Consider the following 18,366-nt stretch of genomic DNA (forward strand, 5'->3'; position numbering starts at 1 on the left):
ACACCCACTAGGAAAAATGCTTCCAGACTAGATAGCCAGCTGTCAATGGCCTATTCAAGGTAAAGGGCCATTAGGAATAACAATAGGCCTTAGGAGAAGCTTATCCCCCAACTAGTAAGCCTTCCTGAGAATGTTCCAGACTGCCTGTAAGTAATGGCTGCTATGACTCAACAAGGTACGGAAGGGCCTGTGACCACCCCACATGTCTCTGGAATCCATTTTGGGAGGTATTTTTCCACAAACTGGTCTGGGAACCAAGTTTGAAACAAAGGGTTCCCACCATATGCTAAAGCTATATAAGGCAGGGAGTGACATCATCTGTGGTTCTTCACTCCCCCACAACGGAACAGCTAAGAGAAGCTCCTAACAAAAAGGGCTTGGAATGGGGGGGGAGGATCCCAAGCTGCAAAGCAAATGTAGCTTGTCCCCTGAGAATCTGCAAGCCTGCTTGTATCATCAGTCAGGGTGAAAATTTGCTAATTCATATCCTATCTTTCTAGTATTTGAGGCTTAGTTTGTGTTTTTGTTTATTTGCTAGGTAATCTGCTTTGATTTCTTTGCTATCACTTATAATCACTTAAAATCTATCTTTTTGGAGTTAATAAATGTATTTTATGTTTTAATATAAACCAGTAAGTTTGGACTGAAGTGCTTGGGAATCTTAGCTCAAGGGACAAAGGCTGTTGCATTTCTTCTCCACATTGAGGGAGGGATGAATTCTTTGATCTTACTGTGTACAGTTCCTTGCACAGTACAAAACAATATATATTCTGGGGTGAGGGTCATGCCTAGGGAGCTGGGGTTATCTTGGCTGTAGCCTCTCTATTGTTGCTTCATGCAGTATCTGGTCAGAGAGCCTGCATGTAACTGCAGCTGGGTGTGTCCCTGCCTGCATGAATGCTGGTGGAAGTGTTGGACTGGGAGTGGGTCTGCAGCTTGTCACAGCAACACAGTGTGAGAGGGAGCCCAGACTGATGAGTCAGAGGGCTCAGTGGTACCCCAGTTCCAGGGGGCACCCCAAGGGGAACGCATCACAAATGGGTCCTTGAAAACCCACAACCACTCCCATGAAAGATGTGTGACACCGTCCAAGAGGAGCTCTGAGCATAGGCACCAACTCGGTGGGTGTTCTGGGGCTAGAGCACCCACGGGGAAAAATTGGTGGGTGCTCTGTACCCACTGGCAGCTCCCCGCCCCGCCCCAGCTCACCTCCACTCCGCCTCCTCTCCTGAACGCACCATGTCCCTGCTTCTCCCCCTGCCTCTCAGTGCTTCCTGCTGTGAAACACAAGCGCTGGGGGGGAGGAGGAGGAACACGGCGAGCTCAGGGAAGAGGCGGGGCCGGGGTGAGGATTTGGGGAAGGAGTCCAAGAGGAGCAGGGAGGGGGCGGAGTTGGGGCGAGGACTTTGGGGAAGGGGTTGGAATGGAGGTGGGGCAAGGGTGGGAGAGGGCGGGAGTGGGGGGGTCGAGCATTCACCGGCGCCTGAAAAATTTGGCGCCTATGGCTATGAACCATGTTAGACCAGGAGTCGTGGAAGAGTCTTGCAGTGGTAGTGAAGTCCCATTGTGCTGGTACCAAAACCAGATGGGATGACCTGTTCTTCTTTTTGATTTCTGAAAAGTAAATATAATATCAAAGTCATTTTTAACACTTTTCTACAAAATGTTTAACTCATTGCAGTCCACTTTTAAGACCAACACTAATGCATAGTGTCACTTGATTATTGTGTGTATTAAGGGTTTGCCTCAGGCCCCGTCAGGATCAGAAGCCCATTGTGCTGGGGGCTGCAAACACATAGGAAGATATGGTATCAGCCCCAAAGAGCTTAAAATCGAGAAACTCAAAGCAACTGGTATAGTCCGTACCTGAATATTACTCTCCAGGACAAGACCAAACTTTGTTAACAATATGTGACTCAGTACTATTGTGGGAGGGCTGTCAGAGTGTTATTCCAGAAAAAGAATGAGACATATTAGCTGGTGGTGTGAGAGGCTGCACCACTTCTGCGAATTCCACCTTTTCTGTGGATAGAGAATGTAAATTCCGATTCCTGACCCTCCAGCACTCCTCAAAAGTATTAATCACACCTATATTTTTTTTTAAGATTAAGCCCTCATGATGTAAATGATTGAGATATAACATTCAGTGGGCATAGACAGTATGGCCATGTACGTCTATCATAAACACAGTTCAAAACAGTAATACAGATAATGTTATCGACAAATAATAAGACATTCTTTTTAAAATCAGAGACAGTGGAGAGAAAATTTGGTGGCTTGGGAGGGTGAAAAGTATTTTGTAAGTATAGAGCCCTAATAAGGGAGGCACTTTTATCTAGTGGTTATAGCAGAAAATAGGTATAGGCAGAGCTGGTTTGTATTTCCAACTCCGCATCACTTTCAGGTCTGATTTTTTTTTTACATTCGTCCCCCACAGATTTCAGTGGGAGTTATGAGTCCTTACTACCTTCTGTTTTAGTTTTCCAAATGGGGAAATGGAGATAGGCAAGTATTATTATCTGTGTAGAATGCTTTGAAAAGCCTGAATAAGAAGTGTAGTAAATACAAAATATTATTCATAATAAAGATATAGCAATTCAAAACGTGCTAGTGGGTTGGGGAAAATAATTGTATAAGAAGCACCAAGATAGTGCAACCACAGTCTTCCAGCCAGTTGGGAGTGGGGAAGAGGGGCATCGATATAGTGTGGGGAAATTGACTCTTTCTACAAGAGCTGTAGCTTGATGCTTTTCTCTTACGTACTAGAAAGAAAAGTAACTGGATGCCAAAACTGGAGAAGGGAAGAAAAAATAAGCTCAGGGACATTCGTGGCAGACAAACATGAACAGGGAAACATGAGTAGTAGTTTTGGCTTATAGGGCCTGATCCTGCACCACTGAAGTCTACGGGAGCAGGCCCTTAGTTAATTTGGGAACAAAAAACGGATTCTCTGAAAAGAAGAGAAGTAGTAAGAAGATGGGTCTGAAAAAGTGTTTACATCACAGGAGTATGTTACTAATCATGGGCCTGACCTGATGAACTGCCTCAACTTGCAGTGAAATCATTAGAAGTTAAGCCTGCTTAACACCTGCTAAATCAGGCCCTAAAATACTAGGGAGGAGTGACTTAGGCTTTGTCTACACTCCTCACCTTTTAGCAACACAGTTTTGCCGCTAAAAGGTGCGCAGCGTAGCTGCTGTTTGTCAGCAGGAGAGAGCTCTCCTGCCGACAAAAAATTCCACCCCCAATGAGCGACAGCAGCTTTGTTGGCAGGAGTGCTCTCCCGCTGACAATGCACTGTTCACACCGGCATTTTTCATTGGTAAAACTTTTGTCATTCAGGGTGCATGTGTTTTTTTTTTTTTTAACACCCCTGAACGACAAAAGTTTTGCCGACAAAGTTCCAGTGTAGACAAAGCCTTAGTCAAAGGCATTACCTGGATCATTATTTGTGGGATACTGAGTGGCTCCTAAGAAGTGTGCTCAGCACTTCCAACTCCTGTTGACTTCTGTGGGAATTTAGAAGCATCTACATCTTTATTTTTATTTATTTTTTTTAGTGATAGTAGACTAGTTGTAGAAAGCAGCTATAGGAAAGTGTTGACAGAGTAGTGATACTTACAATTTTTTTTCACTGTGGGCTTGATCCTGCATCCATTGAACATATGGGACAGCTCTCATTGATTGTAATGATGCAGGATAGCCCCTTATGTAATTCCTGCACACAATACTCATTCTACTGAGTATTGGTCTCCTGCTTCTCTGTACAATTTTATTGTTTATATTACTGTAGCACTCACAATGTACTAGACACTGTCCATACAAAAATTCAGTCCCCAGCATGTAAAGGTTAATGTTTAAGGCTGTAAACTGAGCTGTGGGCCCCTGCACCCACACAGAGCTCTACTGATTTTAATAGAGCTCTGCATAGGGCTAGGATCTGCTTCTACAGATCAGAGACCTATGACGAAGAAAAATGCTTAAGGTATTTTTCTCCTGCACCTTTCTGTTGTTCTAAGTCCCAAGCCTACAAAAATTTTCCATGAGTAATCCTATAAAATTTAGTAACAAAATTAAGCATCTGCATCAATGTGTGCAGGATTGGGGTCTTAATTAGGATCAGCTGTCTCACAAACTGCCCTTTGGCTTAGCCAATTATTAGTTGACTTATTTTCTTGTAAGGATCATGGAAGAAGTGGGCCTTGAGGACAGATTTAAAGGAAAAGAGTAGTGACCTGTGACATGAATATGCTTGATCAAGCAGATCCAATGATAAGTGTTAGATATCAGGAACCTGTGTATTATTCAAGAAAATTCTAACTTTCATATGGAATACCTTAGTGTTCAAGTGAAAGCAGGCTTTCCTAAAATCTGTATCTTTGGAAAATAAATTGTGTGTATTTTTAATGTACAATTAAGTAAAGTAAATATGTACACTAGGAACACTTTTTTTGATTGGAAGTTATGCAACATATAGGGAAAAATCAGTGTTAATTTATATGAAAATTAGGAAACTGATCTGTGAACAAAGAAGCAGGTTATTTTGACACCAAGAGGTTTTAGGTTCTCAAGTGCACAGGCAGTCAGAGCTGGCTCCAAGATTTCTGCTTGTCTAAGCAAACTGGCATACCCTCCATGCCTGCAGTCACTAACCATTTTGCTGCCTTGAAAGCTTTTTGACTCTTTAGGCAATCACCCCTTCAGCAATGATGGGAGCAGCTAAGGACAATATAGTTAATCAGAATCTGATTCCGCAGACCCTTATGCAGGTACTTAACTTTAGACATAGAGTTAAGCACATGCATGGGTATCTACATGATTAGGATCTTAAGCCAGTATTTTTATTTTTTTGCAGCACTGGTTTTGCTTGAATTATTAGCATAATATGTGATAAAGCAAAGATGGGATAATTATAAAAAAAAAAAAACTTTGAAGAACCCACCTGACAGGCAAACTCTCTCTTTTTTTCCTTTTAATTTTAAATAAAGCTGTCTACGAATTTTAGCCTCAGGAGAACTTCATTCAAATCAATTAATCAGTCAGCCTCTCCAGTGACTAGCTTTCTGGAGACAAAAAAAGTCAAAATAGGTTTTGAGAGTGAGTTTTGCATTTTTATGTTAATTTCCTTCTCCAGTTCTATCCATTTTACACCATGGCACGATCCCGATTTCTTGCTCTCCTACTCAACTCCTATCAACACAAGAGTTCAATGTGCAAGGATTCGCAGAATCATATCCTTATGCTGCAAAGATCTATTTAACAGAGATGAAGCCAAATTCTGTACCACTTAGACCTTCATACTCAATCCTCTAAACAGTTATGCAGGTGCCTAATGTTATTAATTTGAATAGCCTCATTATTTCAATGGGTTACTTACAGTAATACAGTCAAGCACCTGTGTCTGTAGGATCAGGGCCTAACGGCTTGATTCTGCAAGTAGCTGAGAACTCTCAACTCCAATGAGATGTGGTTGAGGGTGCTCTGTACCTTTTAGGTGCTGACATTCAGTAAAGTCAATGGGAATTGTATGAGGTTTAGGTGAATGCACTGCTTAGACCAGTGGCTCTCAACCTTTCCACACTACTGTACCCCTTTCAGGAGTCTGATTTGTCTAGTGTATCCCCAAGTTTCACCTCACTTAAAAACTACTTGCTTACAAAATCAGACAAAAATACAAAAGTGTCGCAGCATACTATTACTGAAAAATTGCTTACTTTTTCACTTTTACCATATAATTATAAATCAATGGGAATATAAATATCGTACTTACATTGTTACATTGTACTTACAGCTCAGTGTTTTGTATATAGAGCACTACAAACAAGTCATTGTATGAAATTTTAGTTTGTACTGACTTTGCTAGTGCTTTTTATGTACCCCATTGTAAAACTAGGCAAATATCTAGATGAGTTGATTTACCCCCTGGAAGACCTCTGTGTACCCCTGGTTGAGAACCATTGGTTTACACCACTTGGTGAATTCCTGTATTGTGGGTCCCCCCTCTGTGAACCAGATAATGCCACTGTTAGTAAAAATAAGCAGTCATAGCCTATTCCACAAGTAGTCCCACTGATTTAAGTGAGGCTAATTATGGTGTAAGATACTAGTTGGAGTCAGTTAAGAGTATCGCAAATTGGTTTTATGGGGCAAACAAAAAAGAGCTCTGTTTAATTCCCCACCCCCAACGTGTTACTGGAAAAAGTTAAATAAAGTTACAAACAAATGTAACATTTCCCCCCTCCAAACTTCACATTGGAAGTCGCACCGCTCTGTTGTATAACACAGCCTCTGAACACTGAAGTATCTATGTGAACTGCTGCTAAGTCTCCCCCTGATAAGGTGATGAGTGTGGCCTGGGTCCCTTGATCCTGCGGCTGCTGGAGGAGGCGGTGGCTGCTGGGGTAGCACAGCTGTTACAGTGCAGCACTGGTCCCTCCTCCCAGCTGCGGCTGCCTCATCTCTCCCCCCCCCCCCCCCGCCCCGTCCCGTCCCTCCCCTCCGCCGCTCCCGACGCTGCTGCTGCTGCTGCTGCCGCCGCGGCCACCTCCTCCTCCTCCTCCCCACCCCCTCTCTCTCTCTCTCCATCTCTCTGTCCCGTTCCCCCTTTCCCCCGCCTCTCTCCGCCCTGCCGCCGGCGGCCCTGGCAGAGCAGGCACTGCAGGGGGATCTCAATGTAACACCATGACAGGCATCGCCGCCGCCTCCTTCTTCTCCAATACCTGCAGGTTCGGGGGCTGCGGGCTCCACTTCCCAAGCCTGGCTGAGCTCATCGAGCACATTGAGGACAACCACATCGGTGAGTGGCCGGGAGGGGGACCCCCCGCGGCGCTGGGGAGCGGAGCGGGGCGGGGGAGGAGGGGGGTGCATGTGCAAGGGGCGTGGGGCTGCCTGCCGGGCACGGGCGGGGCGGGGCGGGGGGGAGAAGGTGCCGGGGTGGCCGCACACTGGGCATGGGCGTGTTCGGGGGCGCGCGGTGCAGGAGGCGGCATGGCAAGGCGTGGGGAGGGGAGGCTGGGGCGGCTGCACAAGGGGGGGGGGGGGCCCACGCTGGGCGCCGCTGCAGCAGCGGGGAGTTAGTTTGCTTTGGCAGGAGGCAGGGCGGAGAGGAGGAGGAGGAGGAGGAGGAGGGGAGGACTGGCACGACACGCCGCCTGCTGCTGCTGCTGCTGCTGCTGCTTCTGCTTCCGCCCCGGCTCTGGCTGTCAGCGCTCCGGGGAGGGAGCCAGCCGCGGCGGCGGCGGCCATTCCGCTTCCTCCTCCTCGCCGCCGCCGCTGCGTCCTGTCAGCGCGGTTGCTAGGTGTGGTGGGGAGGATCGGGCGCTGGCTGCCCCGAAGGCGCCGCTCCGGGGAGGAAGGGTGTCGGGGAGGCCGGCGGCTGGGTGGGCGTGGGGCAGGGCCGCGCCGGCGGGGGCGGAGGTTAAGCGGCGGCGGCGGCGGCGGCAGGGGCGAGGTCTGCGGGCGGCTCCGGCAAGCGGGGAAGGAGGAAGCCCCACGGGGCAGCGCGGGCGGGGATTCCTCGGCGCTCCGCTGCTGCCATTTGCGGGTGAGCCGCGGCCAGGCCTCTGAGCGGGGTCCCGCCGGCGGGGCGTGGGGCTGGGCGCTGCGCCTGTCTGGTCATCACCTGTAGGACAGCTCGCTGCCCCTCCCCCCTCCCCGGACACCGTGTTGAGCAGACAGGCGCTTTCAACAAGTCCCCTGCCTGCGATGCCACGGTCCCGGGTAATTCTCCGGGAAGATCCGCCCTGCGCTCGCTCCGGCGGGGGTGGGGGCAGGGATTGTGCCCAGCGCGCTATGCAGCAGGAGGTGGGGTGATGACTCGTCAGTCTGTTGCCTCCGGGAGGGTGCCCCCGGGCTTTGCATCCGCACAGCACTTTGCAGTAACGTGCGGGTATGCATGTGTGAGGAATGACCCCGGATTTGCTGTGCAAATCCGAAAGTTAACACTATGAAAAAGTTTTAAAAAAGGAAGAAAAAATATCTTTCGGTTAATATGCGAGTCAAAGATGAGGCCTGTCTTCTGTACATGGAGTTTTCTTAGAATAAGCTTTGTTTTTTTAAAAAAAAAAAAAAACAGTTTAGCAAATTCACTATTTTTTTTTTTTAATTGCTGTCTAGAATGTAATGCACTTGATGCATCACAAGGGGAAAAAAAGGGTGGGTGGGATACTATGTTTTATTGGACCGACTTCTGTTGGTGAGAAATACAAGTTTTCAGGCTTACACAGAACTCGAAAGTTTGTCTCTCTCACCAGTAAAAGTTGGTTGAATAAACAATATTACCTCACTCACCTTGTCTTGCTAATATCTTGGGACTGACACAGCTACAAATTGCACTGCGTTATCAGACCTTATTTTTGTTGCCCCTTTTAACAGGGGTGTTACCCTGACTTTTAGGCTACCCCTTCTGTGTAACTGCTTTGCTGTGTTTTATTAACAGAATGTAAATTAAGCTGTCAGAAATATAATTTTCTTCAAAGTAGAAACTTGACAGGTTAGTGAATCCTGATTTCGTTTTAATCTGAAAGAGGACTAAATTATAAAGAAGGTGTAAATAATTAGATTTGCTATGATTCAGTAAAAATATAAGTAAGCAGCATGCTACTATACAATGATGAAACACGCATGCTGTTGCATTTTATGACTTCTTTAATAAGCAGGCCCAAACATTTGAAAAAAATAATTGAAATTTTGATGAAGTAATGAACTTTAAAATTAGACTTAACTTAAAATTGAGTGTCAAATACTGTATTAATACAGTGTTATAGGTGAGATTTACATTGTGAAACAGGAGATTCCAAGGTATGTTTTCCATAACCATACACTCTTACATATATGTGATAAAATCATATACAGCAGCCATTCTCTAACTTTCAGATTTAGCACACCATATCTTAAACTGAAATATACATGGTATACTCTTGTTATAATCTTAATCAGTGTTATAGTGGATTCTCATTTTGATACTATACTATAAACCAATTTATTTGAGCATAAGCTTTCATGAGCTACAGCTCACTTCATCCGATGCATCTGACGAAATGAGCTGTAGCTCACGAAAGCTTATGCTCAAATAAATTGTTAGTCTCTAAGGTGCCACAAGTACTCCTTTTCTTTTTGCAAATACAGACTAACATGGCTGCTACTCCGAAACCTACTATAAACCAGTGATTCTCAACCTTTCCCCATACCGTGAGCCATGTTACAACAGGAAAATGTTTTGGGACTTCACTCCCAACTAGAAATAAATAAAGGGAAGGTGGTCATGACAGTCCATTCCCGTTTGAACCTGTTTGCACCCCCAGGTTGGGAAGTCATACTATAAACCAAGCCATGTACCAACTGATTGCGGCCTGTGGACCGTAATTACAGAACCACTGATACACAGTTGTACAGAATATTTCATATGCATGAGAGGGAAGTTACATTAGGCTGAGTTACATTGGGAAACTATACGCTGAATTTCCTAATTGTGCATTTAAAATTAATATTACATTAATATATATATATATATATATATATATATATAATGCTTTTATTTTCTCTAAAAGAAAGTTGGAATGGATCACAGATTAAATGCCCACACATACGTTCATATGAGCATGTGATATGACATTGCTTTGAGTACATTTATTTGAAGGTTTTTCCATATGGGATATCACAGTCAAATAACATTACCCAAATGTGTGGAAAACAGCTTATAGTGCTTATGTTTTCAAACATCTATAACATTTATTCTGTATCAGTTTTATAGTTGTATGTCAAAAGTTTTTTTTTTTTTTTTTCCTGATGGAAGCTGGTAGTTACTGCATGGGCTCAGAAGTCTGTCATGCTGAGTTTGGTGCAGATTGGATCTTAAGTGGATTTCTAGTTTGATGTTTTAAAAATACATCCTATTGAAGTTGTCAGTAAAATCCATTGGAAAAATTCTTACCTGGTAAAGAATTCTGAGCTAAATTCAACCTCCGTGTAAGTCACTGCAACTCCATTGAAGTCAGGGATTAGTTTGATTTTGTTATACCCTCAAGATATATGGAATCAACTCCCGCTAAAGTCATTGAGAGTTACGTGTGTTAAATTGAACACAGGTCACAGTTCTTTCATACTAAGACCCTAAAAGCTCTTCCACATGAGTAAGACCCCAGTACTCTCATGGAGCAGCTTGAAAAAATCCTGACAAAACTTCCTGAACTTTCCAAAACTCTTTAATTTTGTCATGAGAAATTTCAGCTGAAAGGGAAATTTTTTGAAAGGTTTATAAGCATCTGAAAATGGGGGCTTACGAAAATGTCTTCACAATGTGTGTGTTGTGAGCATAATACTATAATATTCTCCGTATATGTCAAAAGCATTCTCAACACAATCGGGAAGGGATTAATTTTGGACATATAGAGTACATGGTAATATTTCTTTTAAGAATAAATGATGATTTCGAAGACTTCTTTTGTACTTTGTATAAGAATAAAAACAATAAGATTGGATTTGATTTGTATTTTTAATTAAAAATAAATAAATAAAATGTCCTGGGTAATAGGTATGCAAACAGTTAAGGCTTATTGTTAATTTACACTTGGTCCTGCAAACTGCTTTGTGTGAATGGATCCTTACAACATGGAATCCCATTGGTCTGCCCATATGAGTCAGACTGGAACACTGGGGCCTTAAACATAATGCACAATTCTGATAGTGTATATTTTCATAGAGTTGCAATGAATCTTGTGTAGTAGCAAAATAATTTATTTTAATTTAGTCATTTTGCACTGTATGTGGAGGGGGGGAGCTACAAAATGTATTTTAATTCCTCAATACTAATAAGGGTCAGTTTTTTGCCACCATTATTCACAGAGTAAGGTATAACTTACTATGATTAAGGATAGCAAAAACTGGCCTTTATATTTTGGCACCAAAATTCCCTTTTAATATTTCTCATTTTCAAATGCCAGTGGATGACATTTTTGAGAAATTCTGTAGTTGCTTTACTTACTTAGAAATACAAAATTCATGAATGCAAGTGTGACAGAATTTGATGTCTATCAATAGATTTTTTTGGTAGAGCCTTAATGTTAATTTTATGTATTAATTGGTACCTACAGCAAGCAACTGCCATAAAAGATAGATGAAATAACTGGTGCAGATGAGCTGGGAGGATTGCCATCTCTTTCTGTGCTTGGCAGGTAAAGAATAATTAAACTCATATTTGGTGCCACAGACCCATCTCAACACTACAGTCTGGTTTTATGACTGTATGGTGCAGCCTTCTGGGTTGGTTAGGCTTACTCAAGAATAATTATTTCAGGCCTATCAAAGGGACTCCATGTACTCCCTGTTGCAATGGGGCCAGATTGTGAAGGAACAACCCCTCCATTCCATAACAATGTTAACTTATTCTGTCGCCATAACTGATAACCCTCATTCCCATCCTCTGCCTCCACACAAACACATGTACTTACAGTTCCTAGATGAAAATACTTATTAATGTAAAATTCATCAATGATAATTTTCTATGGTAATTATTTTCTAGGATTTTTTTATACCCTTGAGATGGCCTGGCTCTACCCAGTCGGCTTTGGCTTCCATGATGTTGTCCAGACTCGGAGCCTCCTTCCCCATATGTGTTCGAGGAAGTAGGGATTATGGAAGGTGTGGGGAAGGGAGGTTTGTAGCCTGCTTCCTGGGATCATCTCCCTACCTCCTGGGGTTTGGCTGCTATGCAGGCAGCCCAGCTCACTAATCCACACATTTGACTTTCCTACTCCCTGGCTAGAAGCTGAACTTCAGCTGTGGCTCCCTGATCCATGGAATGGCACAGAGGGCATGGACTCTAATCCAATTAACTCCCGTTTTGGAGTGTGCAGGGAGTCAAGGCAGCTACAGGTGGGTCCCAGCAGAGCAGGAAGACGGAAAATAAAATGTTTGGTGCTTGGCTTCAGCAGAATGGCAGATTCCACAGGAGACATGGGCGATACTGTGGTCCTATCAGATTGTATTAGCTTTGTGGACGGTAGGAATATGTGGTAAGGGAACAGATACAATACTATACACAGTCTTTCATTTTGCAGAGCAGTCCTTAAATTCATTTCGATTTTCTGATTCAGATTTAAATTTCATCTTCTGGTTTTCTCACGGCAGTTGCTGCAGCCCACTGCATAAGTTCACATTACTGGCACTCTGTGATTTGATTCTTCTTCTTACTAGCACTTTTCAGTAGTTGAACTCCAGCCAGAAGAGAAGGGCACACTAGCTCCCTGAAGATTTAACAGTGCAAGTATCATGCTCTTTTAGTCTTGGGGTGCTCAAACAGAGATTGAGTTAGAATTAAGAAAAGGAGTACTTGTGGCACCTTAAAGACTAACAAATTTATTAGAGCATAAGCTTTCGTGAGCTACAGCTCACTTCATCGGATGCATTTGGTGGAAAAAACAGAGGAGAGATTTAAATCTCTCCTCTGTTTTTTCCACCAAATGCATCCGATGAAGTGAGCTGTAGCTCACGAAAGCTTATGCTCTAATAAATTTGTTAGTCTTTAAGGTGCCACAAGTACTCCTTTTCTTTTTGCGAATACAGACTAACACGGCTGCTACTCTGAAACCTGAGTTAGAATTCTTATTCATATTATTTATTGCATCAGTTTTCTTTCCTTCATGGCTTCCATTGGCCTGAGTTTAATATTTCTCCAGGTTGGCACTGATATCACACTATGTACTAAATTGATTATCTCTGTGGGAGGGTGGTGGGGGAGAGTAGTGAAGAATCAAGGCTGAGTACATTCTTCTCCTTTGTGAGGATTGTATGGTATAGTACTTAACTGAGATTCTGAAGCATCAAAAAGGAATCTTTCAGCCTTTACTTGTACTAAGGCCACGCAAAATAGACAACTTACAGTAATGGAATAATTCAGTATAACTTGCTCTAGAAAATACAACCTGGTGTTGCTGCACGTCCTCCCAGTTAGTACCATATTCATATGGTAGCTTTCACTGTCAAGACTTAAAGCTGGAACTCTTTTTTTTTTTTTTTTTTTTAATGGAAATTTTTACTCTGTTCCCAAACATTGGGATTGATAATGAAAAAAGGGTAAACTGTCACACTAAGTAGTGGCAAAAAGAAAAGGAGTACTTGTGGCACCTTAGAGACTAACAAATTTATTAGAGCATAAGCTTTCATGAGCTACAGCTCGATGAAGTGAGCTGTAGCTCACGAAAGCTTATGCTCTAATAAATTTGTTAGTCTCTAAGGTGCCACAAGTACTCCTTTTCTTTTTGCGAATACAGACTAACACGGCTGCTACTCTGAAACTAAGTAGTGGGATTATCAGGAAAAAAAGAAACCTGCAAAAGAGAAATTGAGTGACATAATGAAGGCAGAAAAATTTGGGCACAATATTTTTAAAGTGATAGAGGAAAGCAAAATTAATCTGGATATTCTAATATGTAGCTCACTAGAGGAAAAGAAAGTATGTTAGTTCTGAAGTTCAGCTGTGCTAATCATTTTTGGATCCCAGTGCCTCCACTAATTTCAAACCCTCATGAAACATTAAGGCAAAGGGGTCTATAATCAAGGACCAGAGAACTGAGGTGGAAAAAAAAGGGGGTTTGTGTGTGTGTCTGTGAAAAGAGAATTCCCCATGACCTGTGTGCATAAAGCTTGCTCAAAACTAGTACTTACAATGGTCAACTTGGGTTGTGTGCTCACTTTGGTAGTAACAGGTGCTAGAAACAAGAAATGTAGAGAAAGAGAATAACTTAAGATATTGCATGGAAGAAGCTGTGGAATACTAAGTAAAATGCAGATCTGAAGTGGGGACCACAATGTATGAAAGAAGCAAAAATCTTTTCTGAGCCCCTGCAGTCTGGCACAAAGGCCACCTACGCTTGCCATTTGCTAATGGCCCCAGCATGCTTAGATTTCCACAGACACATATATTGGTAATACCTGAATTTTGTTGATAGTAAAGTATTGCTGCTCAGAACAGCATTAACTTAATATCAGATATATGTAATGTAACACTTTTTTCCCCCCAGGGTAATGTACAGATTAGCATCTGGTGTTGTCATAACCAGTTTCTCATTTTTGGAGATTTCTCACACTTCTTGTGCATCAGCTGTGTGAAATCATTTTTGTATTGAAAGTTAGTATGGCAGCATCATATGTAGGATGTTTTGTGTAGTGTATAGAAATTAAAAGGAGGTTTTGTAGTTAGTTGCTACTTTCTGCCATGTAGCTTGCATGAACATATGGGCCTTTGTGTGCAATAAAACAACAATCAAACATACATACCTGTTATAAAAATATTAATAATTGTAGTTAGTCTCTTGATACAAAAGAACTAGGGAAACAACATCTCATACTTTTAATCAACAAAATAATTCTTAATAATGATGCTGGACAAAGCCTAAAGATATATTTGTATTAAGTTTGCACCATGTCCAGTATTTCCACAGCTGTAATCTTTGTCATTCTTATATCAATAATCAAAAGCTTTGCATCTGGTGGTGTGGGAGATGCAATTATCTCTAAAGGACCTAATCTTTAGCCTTTGAAGACTGTGGGGAGGAGAGGCCCAGGTACTTCAGCAAAGCTTTGTCTATGTTTTAAATAGTGAGACTGACTTGTGATTCTAATCAGCAGGGGTGTAACTGCTTCTGCAGATTAGGGGATTTGCTCCTCAATCATAGTTGCTTTGTCAGAAAGTCTTTTGTTATCTAAGAGAGATCTTAAAAGAAAAACAACAATCCAACCTTCTGAAAATTATGTCAAAAGTATTGTCAGTGAATTAGTATGTTGAAAATAAACTAAATCGCCTCTTTTCCTCAACTTGGACCATCACTCATTGGGTGAAGATTACTCTTTTTTGTTCCGTTACTGGGCATATACCTTATATCATAGTGGCTTATATTTCAGGAGAGCATTAAAAATTGTGTTGTGCCCTGAAAATGTATTTTTAAAATCTCATTTACTTGCACTCAATAGTCTTAATCATCCAGGCCTACAGAGCCTTCTCTCTTTTGTGTGTGCAAGCGTATGTGAAATGAAACTGTTTTGAGACCCACTGAATTTTTTTTTATGTAGTATGGCTTGATTAGTTTTCATAGCCACTGATCTACCATCTTCTGCCACACAAGGTAGTGTTCTGGAAGATGGGATCTGCCATCTCTAGTTCAGTCCTTTTATGGTCTGAGAAAGGACTCTTTAACTGGACCAGTTCTGAATTTTTAGCAGTGCAAAACTTGTCCCCAGCTCCATCAACAACAGTTGTATCAACCAGAGAATGTAAGTTCTCTCTGATTCTGCCACCAAAGCAATTAATTTCTTTCAGGATCATGGTTTAGGTTTCAGACAAAATGTGCACATGTGCTATCTTTCTAGTTTGAAAGAATGAAGCAAAACAAGAGAGCGTAAGCTCTTTGGGGGCAAGGGAACATCTTTTCAATATGGGTCAAATTTTCAAAAGCACCTATGATTTAAAAGTCTAACTCACATTGAAAGTCAATTCTGTGAATGATCAAGTGAAACTCAGTGGGATGTAGGCTCTTAAGTCACTTACACTGTTGAAACTTTTACCCTCTTTGTATGAAGAATGTCTAGCCCAAAGGGGCCCTCATAATGACTGGAGCACCTATCTGCAACTGCAACACAACTAATAAGGAATACTAAATGGGACTTATTCTCCTAATGTTTACAGTAACATAACTCCATATACTTCAGTTGTGTTACTCCCCACTGTATTTTCCACCAAATGCATCCGATGAAGTGAGCTGTAGCTCATGAAAGCTTATGCTCAAATAAATTTGTTAGTCTCTAAGGTGTCACAAGTACTCCTTTTCTTTTTTCCTGATTTATGCTGGTCTAACTGTAGTCAGTGGACCTATGAATTTTACATTGGTGTGAGAGGAGAACTGGATCCCAAACGTTTCTTCTGATTTGGCCTGTAAAATAAGGGAAGGCATATAGGAGGAACAAAGCAGATTCTGATGTTTGTTTTCAGCCTTCATTGCATGGTGCTTGTGATGGTATCTAGAGAATGGGAACATTCTTTATATAGTGAGGAGGTAATTGTCCCTTATTATTCACTGAATTATCCTTTATTCACTAAAGAGGTATTGGCTTATGACTGCAGTGACCTTTTTCAAAGTTAATATACATAGAATGAAACCCTCTTGACATCTGTTTTAACCACCCTGATTTTTTTCTAACATATTGCATATTTATATTGGCAGTGATGAAAGAAGCCAATGGGAAAGACGTTTTGATTATATGCAGTTCACCATCCAATAAAAATGGCACAGAAAAATCCACTAATATTCATATTTTAGTTAGTTATTATTTGTTATCAAATACAGATAAAGATATTTACCAGATTTCATTGCATGCTCTCAAGGGTTATTGTTTTAAAAATGCTATCACATCCAAACAAACTATGGCTTTCCAGATCCGCCTCTGATTCCCTTGAGTTTTATTTAGGATTTGACCTTACATTATCCTAAAATATAATTATTGTTACTGTCAGAAATTCATTCTACATTCATTCACTTGGAGGCTAATGGAGCTGTTTTATTTAAAGATGCAATGACATTATTTTTGTTGCTGTAACAAGTGTTCTCATATTGTGGATACCATTGATGGGATTTTTTCATGGCTTAATATTTGATCTATGTGTTTTACAGCAAAAGCAGATGAAAATAAACATTTGTAACATGTCCCAATGTCTGATATTTTTCTTTCTTTCGAGGATTTATGGATTTAAGGCCTGACCAAGCCCTTATACAGTCAATAGGAATCTTTCAATTGATTCCAGTGGGATTTGTAATAGGCCCCAATTGAGCTAGGAAGGAATACTGTACTACAATCTCTATTGACTGTGCATTGTTTACAGTACTGCATCCAAGTAAGTCTGGAGGTTAGACAAGGGAATGTTTGATGTCATCTTCAGTTTAACTCAAAGGCTTCATGCCACATTGCACTAGAATAGAACATATTTAATAGATAATCTGAAAAATTTTGCAATAGTCTGTTTCTCTTCATTGGAAAAAACATAGAAAGGATCATGCCTACTAAACACAGAATGTGAGGATACTGTTAAAGGTTGGCTGTAACTCTTATGAGAAATAACATTTTTTTCATCTTTCACTTTCTTTTCTTCATACTTCATGGAATATTAGAAGAGGATCACCAGAATACATGCATTAAACACAGTTCTGTTTTCTGAAAGTGAGAAACTGATATGGATCTGATGGTGAAAGTCTTATCAGAGGTACCTAAGGATGTTATCTTAATCCACCTTTACCTCAACTCTGTAGTCAATCTAATTTGTCATCCCTCTATACATGTATACACTAAAAAGCCAAGCAAGTGCTCAGAACCTTTTTGTGTTACACTGTAGTGCATTTTTTATACAAAACAAATACGTGCATTGGATAGCTACCACTTTGTTTATTTTACAGCTGTCCTGAAAAGATTTGTGTTTTGCCTGTTAAGATACTCTTGTTAAATATGGTACTTAGCTTCTACAAACATTAGAATCTTAATTTTTTTTATTTGGTTTTCTTCGTATGTATTAAAAATATAGTAAATAGATCATATGAGAGAGAAGAATCTGAGTAAGCAGCCTTTAAATGAATTCTACAGTACTTTATTTATTTATGTATTTATTTATTATTTACTAATAGGTCAGATGGAAATAAAGGGTACATCTGATAAACCAGCCATATAAAATGGATCCTTGATCCTAAAAGGAGGTCCCTGAGCAGTTAAATGATGCATATTAGTTGTTTAGTTTTAATTATTCTATGTACAAAATATGATTATCTTGAATCTTCTGAAAAAGCTTGTTTTCTCAAAAAGCTAAAATTCATTGTACAGTAGAACGGAAAATAATAGTTCTGATCGTTATACAGGGTTTAATTAGTTCTTTGATATTAACTCTTTTAATAGTATGTACTCAGCATTCCGAATACCACTATTATCATGGCCCTTTATTTGCTGCACAATGGAAGTAGAAATCTTGACCTAAGGCCATGCAGATGGTGCCCTAATGCTTGGTAGCTGATCATTCAGAGGTGCGCATACACACTAAAATGCACCACTATGAGCATATTAGTGTGGTGCTTGACTTGAACCAATGTGATTTAGTTTTGATTTTTGATGTAGTATTATATTGTTACCTGCGTTGACCAAAATTTAGAAGTTGATTATGCCTTTTAATATTCTCTCTGTGTCTTGGTATGATAATTGAGGAAGAACTAGAATTGCTGTGTTCCTGAGTAGAGTCTAGAAGGAATGAGAGAGAGTGTGTTCAGAGGCTTACTACAGAGGACTCATCACCTTGTTCTCTGGGCATAGATAGAAACAACATCACTTTTATAATTCAGA

At 41.1% G+C, this 18,366-nt stretch overlaps 1 protein-coding gene across 1 annotated transcript in view; it reads left to right on the top strand.

The window, feature by feature from the left end:
- Positions 1 to 6,364: 6,364 nt before the first annotated feature.
- The window catches only part of JAZF1 (JAZF zinc finger 1), a 283,113-nt gene continuing 271,111 nt past the window's right edge, over positions 6,365 to 18,366 (top strand). Inside the window, exon 1 of the mRNA XM_038389921.1 lies at positions 6,365 to 6,796. Coding sequence (XP_038245849.1) covers positions 6,682 to 6,796 — 115 coding nt within the window. The 5' untranslated portion in view covers positions 6,365 to 6,681. The remainder of the gene's footprint in view (positions 6,797 to 18,366) is intronic.

This window comes from Dermochelys coriacea, chromosome 2 (genome assembly GCF_009764565.3).
Source record: "Dermochelys coriacea isolate rDerCor1 chromosome 2, rDerCor1.pri.v4, whole genome shotgun sequence".
NCBI classification, from domain to species: Eukaryota; Metazoa; Chordata; order Testudines; family Dermochelyidae; genus Dermochelys; species Dermochelys coriacea.